Source organism: Esox lucius, chromosome 12 (assembly GCF_011004845.1).
Source record: "Esox lucius isolate fEsoLuc1 chromosome 12, fEsoLuc1.pri, whole genome shotgun sequence".
Classification (NCBI taxonomy): domain Eukaryota; kingdom Metazoa; phylum Chordata; class Actinopteri; order Esociformes; family Esocidae; genus Esox; species Esox lucius.
In genome coordinates, this window is record NC_047580.1 from 16,954,463 (window position 1) to 16,969,368 (window position 14,906).

Sequence of the window (14,906 nt, forward strand, 5' to 3'; positions counted from 1 at the left end):
TAAAAGTATACCTACACACGTTTTTGAAAGATTTAAGATTATAAAATTAAAATAAATTTCCCTTATATTTCAACACAAATACAGCAAATAAAATGAGATTAACATGTTCAGTATAATTAAAATAAGTATTTTCTTATTTCTTAAATTTCAGAAAGTCATTATTTACAACCTGATTTTAAAAAGTTTCCTTACCCTAAAAATGTAGTTCATGGGACAAGAGAAACGTTCGTCTGTGGTCATTGTCTTTAAACCACCATTTCGAACTTCAGCTAACTTTAGCCACTGCTACCTTAAACAATGTAAGTAATGATAGGTGTGTATGTATTTTTTTTTTATGCATATTTAAATAATCAATTCTGTATTTACTTATGTCTCTTACAGGCGATTAGAGGTGATTTGGCCATTAAAAATACATCTTTACACATGCTTATTGCTTCAATAAATCTTTGGTAAAGTTATCATAAGTTTAAAGAAAACTGACCAAGGATTACTGTTTCTCTTAAACCATAGATTACACAGAGTAAGGGACCATTTAACATTACGGTGTAAATCTGCGAAATACTCCTTCAAGACATTGCACATTCAATGATCAGACCACACGTTGTTAAAACTTGAATGATTAGAACAGGGGTTTTGGAAATAAGGAAAACCATTTTAAGTATGCAGTATGGTATCAAAACATGTTTAAGTATTAGGGAACTTTTAAAATCATATTGCTTTTTTTAAATCTGTGTTCATACTGTATTTGTAAATATGTGCATTATTTGTAAAATTCACAATATATGCATTTAGTTACATACAAAATCCAAGTAAATAAATACTTCCTATTTTAGAGGTCATACCTTACACATACTTCTTGGATATGACATGTTGGCTTTGGTGTTCATGACTGTTCTTATCTTAACATAAATAATGTATCTATAAAAGTTAATAATCTACCTGTACATGTCAGTAATTAAATATGTTCAGAGGTAATAAAACACTTGCATTTTTTTGTCCATCTGGTTCTGTGTTTAACACTCTGTGATGACTTGTTAAACTGTTTCTGGTTATTTTGAAACACCATGTAAAACTGTGATGCTGATATCACAAACAATATCATCAATTACAATAACCAAGAAAAGAACAAAAACAACAATAAACAAAATAGAAAAAGTATTAACATTTCCCAACGAAGAGTCCTTCTCTGTATACATTCCACTTGATTGCCGACGCTTCCTTCATTTTCTTTATCCTTCCATTCATGAGAAAGAGTCCGTCTGGAAGTCTATAATAGGTAGTTGTTGTCACAAGTCTGTATTACCCACAGTGAGTGGAGCCGAGTTCAGAATCTGACCCGGTGGGCTACGGTCTGGGTCATGCCTGAGACAAAGCGCACCATGAGTTCTGTGCGGCGATGGATGTGGGGGTGAAGGGATAGTCCTCGTATTTAATATCCACATGTCCCGAACCAGCACGGTCCAGATGTGAAGAAGCCTTCAGATTCATTAAAAAAAGGGGTTCGTTAAATGACTGAACACATTGGTAAGGCTTTTGAACGATCATATAAAGTGGGGTGCAACGAATACAATGTGGTCACAAATCCAAATGATATTTCACCAAAATCACACAGGAGTGAGAAGCCATACCTGGGACACAGGGGCTACGCTCTGTCCAGCATAGGGAGAGGGGGCCATGTTGGGCTCGCTCTTTATCGTAGAAGCGTGTTCGGAGACAGAGATGGAGGATGGGGAGTTGGTGCCTGAGGCTGATAAACCTCCTGAAGAAGACAGATATGCAGTTGGTGATTACTGATACAGGACACATACGCATCCTCGCAATCAACCGCACAACACTTCACACATTCTTCCTATCTTTCCTTTGGGTGCCCATTCTTACCTGTTGAGGGTTTGGACTTGGGAATCTTAGGTTTCCGTTTCCTGGTCTGGATGCTCTCCTTCTTCATGGCCAGTGGTCTGGGGACCTGAGAGGAGGATGACAGGCCAATCATTTAGATCCTACTTGTAACCAAGGTCAACGTGCCTCATAAACACACGCCACCACTCCTTCCTCCCACATCTCTTTCAATAACAATAACCAGAATGACGTCAAGAAAAGCTTTCCCCCGACACAAAATAATGCACTATCCACACTGCATTGCCAAGCCTCTAGATGTTGACTATGACAGCAGAAAGGTGTGTTTGTGTGTTATCTACCCCGTGTAGTTTCATGTAGAGGCCACAGGCATTGCAGACAGGCTCCCCCTCTGCATTGCGACGCCACAAGGTGGTGGTACTGGTGTGGCAGTTAGTGCAGCACAGTCCGGCGCGGCGAGATGTGGTCTGCTGTGGATTGTCAATAAAATGATTAGACCCAACCGGGAAAACCAAATCTGACATTTATCTGACATTCTTCGGAAAGTGAATCAGACCAAGGACAAGGCCAGAGGAAGACGGATTGTGAGACAGGTGTAGAAAATGAGAAAGGGTCTCACCAAAACTAAATAAGACATCGCCTGAGGCGCTGCTAGGATCTCAATACATTTGGGGCTTAGCCCCCCCAGCTATAGCCCCATATGCCCAGGCCTAATGACACCACTGGACATTGCTCACTCTGCTGGTTCATATACTAGTAATAGAAATATAGTATCTATTGATATGATTTTTTTTTTTGTTTGGGTGGAATGTCAAATTGCTTCTGTGTAGTTTGCAGAAGAGGCCTCCACAGTGCCCATGGTGAAACAAAACAGTGTACAACTAAGTGCTACCCTCAGAGTCTGGTTCCTCTCTAGATTTCTTCCTAATTTTGGACCCTACAAGGGAGTTTTTCCTAGCCACTGTGCATGAACTGTTGCTTGCTCTTTGGGGTTTTAGGCTGGGTGTCTGTGACAACTGCTGTTGTAAAAAGGGCTTTATAAAATAAATTTGATTGATTGATTGACTTCACATGATAAATATTTCACAGCGCTGGGCTAAGCACTAACCACTTATGGCTGAGCCTGCCTCGCTTCTCTATCAGCTTGTTATTGGACACAAGAAGGGACTTCTCGGCAGAAACACAGTGGTTTAGTCACGTTGTTCCCTCGCCTCGTACAGCTTTAGCTAAAAACAGACAACCCAAGGGCAAGGTCACTGAAGGACAAATAAAAACAGAAACAGGCCTAGACATAGCAGAGCAGAGCTGGGGTAATTCAAGGCAGCTGCTCTAAGAGGCTGGTATCTGCCTGGGAAAGATACAGTGGTGAAGGTCTTTTTCTCTCACTCTACTACAGAGACCTTCTGCCGGCACCTTCTAATATATGTTTTACTTTTCTTTCACTTCCTCCTTCTCACTGCTGATACCTGTGTTCAATGTTCTACCTGTAAATTGGTAAATTGATACTATATGTGTGTATTGCAAAAAAGCTACTCAGTAGGATGGATCTTGGTCAATTTAAAAATGTCATCCACACCCTTTTATGAATTTAAAAGTGCTTACCAGGCGTTTCTGTGGTTTGATGAGTGGCCTGTTGATTCCATTCATTTTGTGGTACAGGCCACAAGCATTGCAGAGGTAGTGTCCAGTGCCATCTCGCCGCCACAGCGGAGTGGAAATGGAGCCACAGTTTACACACTCCCGACCCTCTCCTGGGATCTCATCCAACATGTCTGTATTATTTTGGAGACAAATAAAAATGTTTTAATATTTTATGTATGGTTGGTTTAAATTCAATGTGTTTCATATGATCAGCTAATACAAAACATGAACAGAGCTGGAACTAGAAATGTAAACTCCCTAAATCAACAGCTTAATATCATAGTAAACATAATCAATTGTTATAAAATAATTTTGTAAAATGCAAACAAATGTCAAATGTATTAATGTATGCTTATATTACTAAGTTTAAAAAAAAAGTTTTTCAATACATTTAAAGGAAATAATAAATGTAAAATAAAGTTTTTATAAAAATCGACATATTTAAGCCATAAACATAGATATATGTTTATAATGGCTTATTATAAATATATATATATATATATATATATATATATATATATATATATATATATATATATATATATATATATATATATGTTTATAATGATTGTAAACCAGTAACGTGGGGCAGGAGGGCCAGCATGTGATAATGTCACCTCTTCAGCTCACTCAAGAGGAATTTAAAGCCCTCTAGGTGATGAAAAGAAATCTATACCGAATGTATCAATACGGAGACAGGGTCATTGGCGTATCTATTTGGGCGGCTGGCGGGGCACAGGGCTCAGACGAGTGGAATGTCAATGGGGCTCTTATCAGTGTTAAGAATCCAGGGGTCCCCATATCAATCAAGCTACTGACACGCGACGGCCTCCTAGAATTAATTGCTCGAATTCCTTGTCCACATATTGAACCTGGTCCATAGATACAAACAATAAAACATTGTATCAACATTGTTTTTAACATGATACGATATAATTTTGTGTAAATCTAAATTCTAGCTTACAACTACTACATTAACAACGTCACTTAAAGTAAACTTGGGTTCGATTACTAACCACACATTTTACTTTCTCTCTAATAATTTAGGACTTTAAGTAACAAAATAAATAATGGTTGATAAATTGAAAAGACAAAAATGTAATTTATCAAGATGAAAAATCGTTATTTTATGTTAAAATAAGTAGTCCTAATGAACATTGTATTCTTATTAATTGGACATGGGCTGTAGGTCCACAATGCAACAGGTGAAAATCCTGCTTCAAAAATCATTAAACGCAATAGCGTATTGCATTTTAATGTTGAGCCGTCGAAGGTCGTGTTGGCTGCTAACTAAAAGTGTATAGCAGACCAATTTCCAAGTAGATCGTTTATGTCTGATCTAATCAAGGTGACAATTGGACCTTTCACTAAAATGTGTATTGATAATCAAAACAGAGCAAAGGAAAACTGACTATTAGTGTTGTTCAAGTCAGCAACTTAATGAATTGGTTATAACAACCCCTCTTTACAGGAATGTGTATTGTGAACGCTTTTTTTGAAGACTGATTTAATCCCAGTGACAGAGAGACATCGATAGTACAATGTACTAAGGTACAATGGGCCTTTTCAATCGCGTCAATAAATAACTTAAGGAACCAAAAGGCTATAAATTGGTGAGTTCAGGGTCCTTTTAACTCTTGACAGCCACAAAAACGAATAACTTAATTAGTCAAACTAGACCTAACCAAAAATAACATTTATTATCGGAATAAAACATAAAATTCAAGATTTATATTCACGTTCCTTGTATAGTGCTTCTATAAATCAGTAATGGGCCATTAGGAATCTCATTTCAATGAATTACGGGCAGATTTTTGTTGATTGTGTGTTAATATTATTTTACGTTGTGGTCTTCTATAATTGCCTACAAAAATAAATTTAAATAACATTTCTATTTACAAATCGAATTCAGGCAGTGGAAATGTCAGACAACACAATTTTCTCCTAATTTACACTTTCAAAGAAAGATACATACCAAAACTGGACCTTCTCCCAGAAAGACAACTTTGACGTCCTTGAAGACTGATCATGCCACCCTCAAAGTGCCCAGGTGTCCAAGAAGTTGCTATCTCCGGGCTCATGTATGTGTACGGACTCGAATATGGTCCTCCAACAGATCGCACTAACGTGCTGCCATACTGGTCTGCCCGACCACCATTGCTGAGTACAAGTGAGTTCTGGTAGGCTGCGTCCCTGCCGGTATTGCTGCTTACTGGTGGGCTGTGAGAGTAGGAAAATCCAGGAGGCGGATGGGGACTGCCTGGATTAAATGAAGAACTGTCTGTGCCAGTCTGAGGCCAGCTGTGATGTCCGCCGAGGCCATGGGACTGATGTGCGGACTCGCACGACTGCAAGTACGGCAGGGTTTGCAGCATAGCAGGCACTCTCGTAGTAGGCACATACACCGGGGAACTTGCCGAAGGGTGCATATAGCTCCCCGCGTCGTGTGCGTATGGGGACTGGTTGGATGACAAAGCAAGGCTTTGGTACATTTTGACACCGTATGCTAGTCCTATTTGGAAGAATATGGTATACTGACTCCTGGATCAAAGCCGGTCACGTAGTCTAGAAACTTCCACTCAACTCCTAGTTCAACTGGGTCAGTAATCAGTGGATTTTCGTTATCCAGTTGAAGGGAAACAGCGTAGATCCTGTATGAAGGTGAAAGGACCACAATTAACAAATGTGTCCTGAAAGTGAGGGACGAATTACAGAAATACACCACCCGGTTGCCTACAATTTACATATAGCCTTCTCACAGTATGAGGCAAATTGTACCCATCTATTATCTTATATACGTTTTTAAATTAATGTTTCCCTTTAAAATATTGTTTGGTATAACATTTGTGGATAATACCACAAATTAGAATATCCTAAAGTCAATTGAAGAAAAATGCACAAAAGAAAAAATAGACTTCAGCAGGAAAATAGAAAACAAGGAACAACTAAATAAAAATGAATCTGTATTAATCTGATTGACGTTAAATGTATTACAATGACACTAATGGGCTCCCATATCTTTGCATGGAGATATAACTAACTATCAGCTTCTACAGATACGATGAACACCTGATTTGCTCCATGTCATTAAATCATACGAACCTAATCAACCACCACAATAGATAGCCGAGCCATCTCCTGAGATGGCAATATGTCTATCAATTCACACAAATCACATAAAACATTGATAGCAGTGTGCACAGGAGGAATACGATTTAATCCAAGACCTCTCATATTATCTCACCAGATAAGGACGGCCGGGTGATAAAGTATTTTTCAGAGGCGCAGTGCGGTGGGCAAACTTCTTCAGTCCGATAGACCCAACGAACGGGATCGGGGTTTCCACAAAGATGTCCAAAATGCATGTGTGCTCAAAGTTTACGAGAAAAAGGAATTATTTACTTCCCAGATGGTCCAAGCCTTTCTTTCCTTTTTCTTCGTAGGCTATCTGAAGATAGTTACTGTCGTTGATAATTGCTGATATAACTGAGCTCGGATTCGTTGTCCACTGGAAAACTTTCGAGTTATTTGTATGGGCTAGACCACGTGACCCTCTCCAAGGTAGGACTCAGAAGTTGAAGGAGGACAGGGGCAGGGGGACGACCATAATTCTAGCGTTAATGGTACCTGAAGATTGACACACCTTTGCAGAATGTGCTGTGTCTTGATTGTGTATAGAATCAATATAAATATAAATTAAATCATTTTAAAGTTACAGGAAATTGTCACAGTTCTTAATGTTTTTTTAAATGCGTTTAGATGCTCTTTGATACGTCTATCGTATATATCTAATGTGCAATTGAATGACTACTAAACAAAACAAAAAACAAAAAAATACTACATTTTCTAATTATTATACGGCTAAACGAAACGCCAAAATGTTCAAGTAACTATTACTGTAGGCCTACATTATGATTAAATACTGTCTTTTTTTTTTTAACACAAACCAACTTCATTAGATTTTTCATCATGGCAACCAAATAATTAGAAGATTGATACGAGACATTCACTTACAAAAACAGAACTTGCTATAAAATACTTTCCTCCACTGAGAGGAAAAAAGATTCGTGATTTTATGATCAGATAAATCAGAATGAAATCTCTATAAAATCAGAAAGACGATAAGAGATATGACCGAAGACTTGGCTTCATAAACAATTATCACTCTCATTATAGACAGTTGTGGTTATTGTTTTGTTAAAGATTGACTTGGCCTCCAGCAGAATATGTTAACAATAACAATTTTACACTGTATATACGATTAGCAGGATTATTTGGCATATTACAAACAAAGCAGAGCCTAGCAAACACACATACTGCCTAGGGCATAGCAATATTTTAATGCAACTTGCATTTCTAATAATTATACAATTTATAGGCTGCCTACAAAATTATCGTGCGGTGCTTATCGTAGGGTTGTTAATATAAATCTTATGTTAATGCGTAGAGTTAGTGTTTTTGTTAAGTATCTGGGTACTTACACGCACCCTATAGACCAACATTTAGTGTCGACGAAGCAATCATATACAGTAGGCTATCTATATTTGTCTAATTACTAAATGTTAATGAACCCTAATAATTAACATATAACATTTTATTTAATATTTATGGAAATAGATGTCGATCCTATATTGATATACAGTATTTTTCATTGAATTGATCGCTTTCTGATTTACATTCCCTCTGAGACTGCAGACGCTCGGTAGGATTCTCTTCCACAGCAAGTAGATAATGAGATTAATAATAATGTTCTAACAATTTTCTAGCCCCTCAGAAACGAAGAAAGCTAGGAGGCAATCAGAGTATGGTACCTGTTTGCAACTAAATACATGCATTTTCTTTAATCACTGAGTGTCCCTGGACATGTGACTTGATCCCTTAATCCATGTTCTACAGTCGGTTTTTAATCAAGGAAGATTTTGGTCGTCTGAATGTCTGTCGTCATTGAATGGGCCTTTATTCTGACCCCGTGATCTTGTTTATTAATTAATCTCCAATCAGTGTTAAAACAGTTCACTAAATCAACATTTGGAGATTTCAGTGAATTTCTCTTCTAGTCACCTGCGAAAGACCGTAGGCAGAATGAAACTAAGAAGTGTGTGTGGTATTTAAATACACGGCACTTTAAGCACAGAGAAGCGATTTGTAGCTGTTCTTTTTAAATTCATAATGAGTTTAATCCATTACGAATTAACATGAAAAATTATCCGAAATAGTAGCATTTAGCCCTGACAAAGGATAGAACAAAAGCTGCCAATACATTTAAGTTAGAAATGTGCTTCAATGTGTGGGGAATTAACCGTAAATTATTATTTTTAGCATTCAATTTGTGATTATGGCGTTTTATTAGGCTATGATAGACGAATTTACATAGTTGATATGTTTGGGTAAGTAATAGCCGTATTTATAATGCTAAAAGTACAAAATTATGCAGGCTATACTGCAAGATGATACGTTTGAATAAAAGTACATCAAACATGTTTGTCAATAATAATTAGACTTGTTGACACTCCTAATATAATTATCTTATGTATACATTTCATACACACGTGAGAGTTTGTAAAGAATACATTAACAAATAATGAATAAGCCAACAAGTTATTATATATTTTATTGTGATATATTTTATTTGATTGAAACCCATTTTATGAACAAATAATAAAACAGCACCTCTTTTTCATTTGATCCCATTCTGTGAATTCACTAAAACAGGTCATGAATTATGGGTAATATCAGTGGCTTTTTTATCGCTTAACAACCTCTTCAAATTAACCATGTACAGCGAATGTGATTAGCGCTTGTCGATTAAATAAAAACAGGCCCATTCACGTACAATCCTAATCGCACAGGTTACCATTAGGAGGGCATGCAGATAATATTACTCATATATTCATTTGGCCGACGACCAAATCTTACTGTAGCGTGAGTGCTTACAATTTTCGTATCTTTTTGAAGGCTATCCGGTGATGTCAAACGAAAAACATGGCGTTGCAAGCGCAATTCTCGCTATCGCAGTCAAATGGGACAAATTGACCCACAGATTTTGACAGTTATTGTAGAAATTCAACAACCTGTATGCCTACAAGGACGCACAAGGTAAACTATATGGCTTTCTCGAGTAAATAATTGTTTTTATTATTTAAGATGTGAAAGAGAAATAAGATGCTCCACTACAGTTGAATAATGTTATGAAATAAATGCACCGAATAAGGGGTTAATTGTATATGACCTTACTGTGAACCGTAAACTTTTATGCCCTCAGATTCTCTCTATACGTTAAAGCTACCACAGTTATTTGATTATTTTCATATTGCCCATAAATACGACTTCTGCGGTTGTCATAATCCCAGTACTGTATTTCACAGACAACCAAACGGCTGGGTTAGCACGCTGTGTAATTCTCGTCTCTCACTAGGAGAGGCTGATAACAACGGCTATGAATGAGGTGCCTCTTGAGGCCTTCTCCTCTGGAGCCTCGTTACACCGTTCATCACATTGCTCACACCGCTCTATAAGGGAGGCCCGGCGGCGTGCTTGACCATGTTCCTGGTCTTGCTCTGGTTATGTAAATACAATTTCAGATGCAGTCGGTGCATTCCTCAAGCTCCTACACTATATTTATGTTAGTATTAGAAGGCTAACGTTCGGGTTGTCTATTATCCGCTAGGGAGAAATGCTATTTTTACGCGTACTTAGATGTCTATACAGGCTGCAAATGTGACGCCACTGTCATTTGACGATATTTCTGTCTTTAATGGAATTTAAAGGTATATATACATTTTTTTAAATAACCTCAGAGATAGACAGTATTTTCCAGAGCTATTTACAGTCTATGGTTAGACGTATTACAATAATATAATCACTTGGAAAGACATAAATCACAAAGGCAGAATCTGGGTCTAGTGTTGGTAGGTCCCTTTGTTCTGTGTGAGTGTTTCTGACTTGATTTAAAGTGGGACATTATATTCTGGCAGTTTTTTTGACTTAGGCGTTAGGTTAATGACATATATATGTTATGTTATCAAGGTTAGAGTTAGCTGAAGGTTAGCTTTGATTACGCTAAAGTTTATGGTTATGGTTTTGTAAATATTTTTTTTAATGGCAAAACCTTGGTTCTTCCATTTGATAGCTAAGTACATGTATGTGTGTGTGTGTGTGTGTAAGAGAGAGTGAGTGTGTTGTCATGTCAGATTCTGTGTGAGGTTGTCCCAACATGGTTTTTGTGTGATGTGATTATATGGTTGTCTCCACATCTGTCTATGAGTCTCTATGTGTGAGAATGGCTCTGGTGTGGCTCTCCCAGTCTTAGGGGAACTGCAGAGGGAATGGTGGAGGGAATAGTGGAACCAGGCTGGTCCTGGGGAATGTGGAGTAGGAGTCAGCTAATCTCCAGTGCACAGAGAGGCTGGCTCCTGTCTGCCTGTCTGCCATTTCCCTATCTGTGTGTTTCATTTCACACTGTCATTCCCTATCTCTACTGCAGCACTGGGGCTCAGCAGGGCTCCACACACACACACGTACACACACACACACACACACACACGCACGCACCCACGCACGCATGCACATGCACACACTCACATATAAGAACATCACACACATCAATACACTAGAAAGATGCTATTTATAGACAGTGCTCATAACACAACAATTACACTATGTGAATAATAGTTTGCGCCTGATGATTAGGTTGAGGAAATAAGAATGCATATATATGCATATGCATTATCTTTGTTGTTTGTCACTTAAAGGAGAATCTCAATATTTTCCAACTTGATCCTATATACTTCCTCCCCTTGAAAGTAATATACGGGCCAAAAATAAACTTTTCAAAATTCAGTGGGCTATAAACAGCCATTGCTAGCTAAAAATCATTGGATAAAATGTGTAAGAATGTACATCCCTTTTATTTTTTTACTGAAAATCAACTCCATATTTGGTTTGATCTTAATAAAAGCTGCTACAGATTGGATGTGTCCCCAATCTGGAAGATAGGTAAATTACAAGAAACCTGTACCCCTCCCCCCACTCTATATGCACTACAGACTTTTTGCTTTCTGTTTCACCTACCAGGTTTTTGTTATAGAACAGGTATTTCACAATTATTTATACTGTAACTTGACTCCTTATAATATCTAGTGCATATGTATTTAAAGAAAACAAATTTAGAAAACTATCTCGATTTGTAGCAAGGAGAAAATTACAATTATTTCCTATTAAGCCGCTAGCAATTCAAGGACTTAGTAGGGTTGTACTCAATAGAACAATTTCAAGGCCAATTGCAACACTGGTGTTAAGTAATAATGTGAAACACCAATATTCCGCCATTGCAGGATATAGTATATACTATGTACTATTACCGATATTGCCTGCAATTACTATACAAAAGTAATTCTATCAAATTGCACAAATTAGAAATTTGATTTTAATGTGAACATAAATACTTGGTAAACAAGATTAACTAGTGATAAATGAGCCTTTACCTGCATCACCCCTCACACTGTGGCCATAGCATATTGCTACGTGCTGAACTGTATAGACTGTTAGCAATCGACATTGCTGCGAGTCTAAAGTCCATTCAGCTTTGTTAGAGCAATCTAAACTACCTGTGTTGTGTTGGCTGTGGCCTGGGATCTGGGATGCACACCTAGTCCTCCTGTGTTAAACCTGCACTAATCTGGACAGGCTAAGCTAGAACCATGAGTTAACCATGAGCCACGTCGAAAATAACAGGGCAAAACATTTGAGACATTTATGCCAGGGGTCAGCAAGACATTTGAGGTTTTATACAAGGGGTCAGGAAGACATTTGAAGCATTTATATCTGGGGTCAGCAAGATATTTGAGATGTTATACCAGGGGACAGCAAGATATTTGAAGAATTATTCCAATGGACAGCAAGACATTTGAGGTTTTATACAAGGGGTCAGGAAGACATTTGAAGCATTTATATCTGGGGTCAGCAAGATATTTGAGATGTTATACCAGGGGACAGCAAGATATTTGAAGAATTATTCCAATGGACAGCAAGACATTTGAGGTGTTATACCAGGGAACAGCAAGATATCTGAGGCGTTATACCAGGATAGATATTTGAGGTGTTATACCAGGGATCAGCAAGAAACTGTAAGCATTTATTTTAAGGATCAGCAACATACTTGCAGTGTTATGCAAGGGGTCAGCAAGATATCTGAGGCATTACTCCAGGGAGCAACAATATATTTTAAGTGTTATACTACAGGTGAACAAGATATTTAAAGTGTTATACCAGGGGTAAACAAGGTATTTGAGGCATTATAACAGGGGTCAACAAGATATTTAAAGTGTTATACCAGGGGTAAACAAGGTATTTGAGGCATTATAGCAGGGGTCAACAAGATATTTAAAGTGTTATACCAGGTAAACAAGGTATTTGAGGCATTATAACAGGGGTCAACAAGATATTTGAAGGGTTATACCAGGGGTGAGCATGATATTTGCAGTGTAATGCCAGGGTTCAACAAGATATTTGTGGTGTCATACCAGGATTCAGCAAGATATTTGTGGTGTTATACCAGGGTTCAGCAAGATAATTGAGGTCTTATAACAGGGTTCAGCAAGATGTTTGAGCCATTTATACCAGGGGTCAGCATTAAATTTGATATTTTATTCATATTGCCCACACCTTTAATCCAGAGCGACTTAAAATAAGTGCATTCCTCTTAAGGTGTCTTGGAAAACCAACATCTGACAATCATAATATGTACACATTACTTCATCGAAGCCATTAGTTGGCAAAGTCAGTGCCAAAGATAAGTGCTTTTTTTGACTGGTGGTGGAGGGGGGTCAGCAATACATTTGAGGTGTTATACCAGTGATCGGCAAGACATTTGAGTCTTTATACCAGAGGTCTGCAAGACTGTTCAGGCATAAAGGGTCGGCAAGGTACTTGAGGTTCTACCAGGAGTCAACAAGATGTTTAAGGGCATTTATACAAGGGGTCATCTAGATATTTAAGTGCAATTATACCAGGGGTCAACAATTCGAATGCAGCCTAGATTTCCAAACAACAAACAATGTCCAATTATTTATATTTAGAACATGTATAAAAACTTTTCAGAAATAGCTTTACACTGAATACCGATACTTACCGATATTGATGACTAACTTCAGCATGATGCACAGAAAGCTAATATTTTTTGCATGCATGGCTTACTAAGTAATTAAATACACAGCTGTCAATTAAATTCAAAAGCTTTTACTAACTACAGTTGTTACACATTGTAGCTTAGTGCTCACATCACTTAATAAAGCATAGCCTATATTTGATCGCATTTGAAAATATGCAAGATAACTACAGTCCCGATGGTAATTAGTTAAGTACACTATTGGGAAATGTAATGTCTGTTTACAACTAGAACAGTTTTTATAGGCTATATGCCTGTCATGCCATACTGCATTTCAAAACAACCCTAGTAGAACCCCCATTAACGGTATAGGCAACAGCTCTGTCAGTAGTTTTGGTATAAATCTTATAGTACTGAGTAATAATTTGATCAAGTAATCAATGTTTTGAGATTATTAGCGTCATCAATTATTTTTAACCTGTCATTAATTACCATTTCTGAAATTTCCGTTAAAATGTTAGCAGGCTAGGTGGTTAGCGACGTAGCTAAAATAAAATACGACCCATTCCCAATTATCGTCTACCATACTACTTTGTTCAATTACATTATGTTTTGTTTTTATTGGTTTTGCAAATGACAGAGATCATAGTATTCTTTGAAGTGTCTAATAGAAGGTTTTAGCTGCCTTTCTTAAGAAAAAGACTGATCAACTTCATATAACATAATGTCCGGTCTGTCGTGCAAGTGGAATTTCACGATTTGTAACACATTCTTGTACTAGGCAATTCCAAGTCAAATCTGTGCAGATGGAGCACATTTTAGTATTTGATAGGTCTAAAGTCAGTTAAAAATTGTTAATACATTAAAAAAAATATACGTTTAAAAAAATTTTTTTATTATTACATACATCCATGTTAAAACATAATTAAAAGTCTAGCATGCAAAAATTTAATCATGCAACATTTTCATTCAACCATGTTTTTTTTAATGTGGGTGGTGGCAAACAAGTTCTGTAGGGCCGGCACTGCCTCCCAATGCCCCCCGTGCTGCTGGGTCTGGATGCATGTGGTGTTGCACATTTGCTCAACACACTCCTGGATTGGTGGGCAGTCTGGGAAAGGGAAGCCTGGCCGGTCGTGCTCATGTCAGTACTTAATGGTGGTTGGGGCGTCTACTGGCTCAATCATGGTGGTTGAAAGGTAAATGCGTTCTACTCAAAGCACATAAAGAAAAGCAAGCATTTCCAGGTTGAGCAAGCTGTATGATAAGGAGCAAATTATAGTCAAAAAAACTGTGAGGGGGAGAA

General features: G+C 37.6%; 1 protein-coding gene across 1 annotated transcript; it reads right to left on the reverse strand.

Annotated features, from left to right (window-relative positions):
- Window positions 1-324: 324 nt before the first annotated feature.
- Window positions 325-7,010, reverse strand: gata5 (GATA binding protein 5). The gene is made up of 7 exons (XM_010875538.3): window positions 6,740-7,010; window positions 5,471-6,146; window positions 3,457-3,626; window positions 2,196-2,324; window positions 1,879-1,963; window positions 1,629-1,759; window positions 325-1,476 (listed from the first exon to the last, which is right to left on the reverse strand). Exons 2-7 carry the CDS (start codon window positions 5,985-5,987, stop codon window positions 1,357-1,359), a joined length of 1,152 nt encoding a protein of 383 aa, XP_010873840.1. The 5' UTR covers window positions 5,988-6,146; window positions 6,740-7,010; the 3' UTR covers window positions 325-1,356.
- Between the last annotated feature and the right edge of the window lie 7,896 nt (window positions 7,011-14,906).

Coding starts and splice junctions, on each gene's coding strand:
- gata5 (XM_010875538.3), bottom strand. CDS start 5,987: ATGTACCAAAGCCTTGCTTTGTCATCCAACCAGTCCCCATACGCACAC. Junction 1,964..2,195: donor TCTACATGAAACTACACGGG/GTAGATAACACA, acceptor TCCTCCTCTCAG/GTCCCCAGACCACTGGCCAT. Junction 1,477..1,628: donor GCGTAGCCCCTGTGTCCCAG/GTATGGCTTCTC, acceptor ATGAATCTGAAG/GCTTCTTCACATCTGGACCG.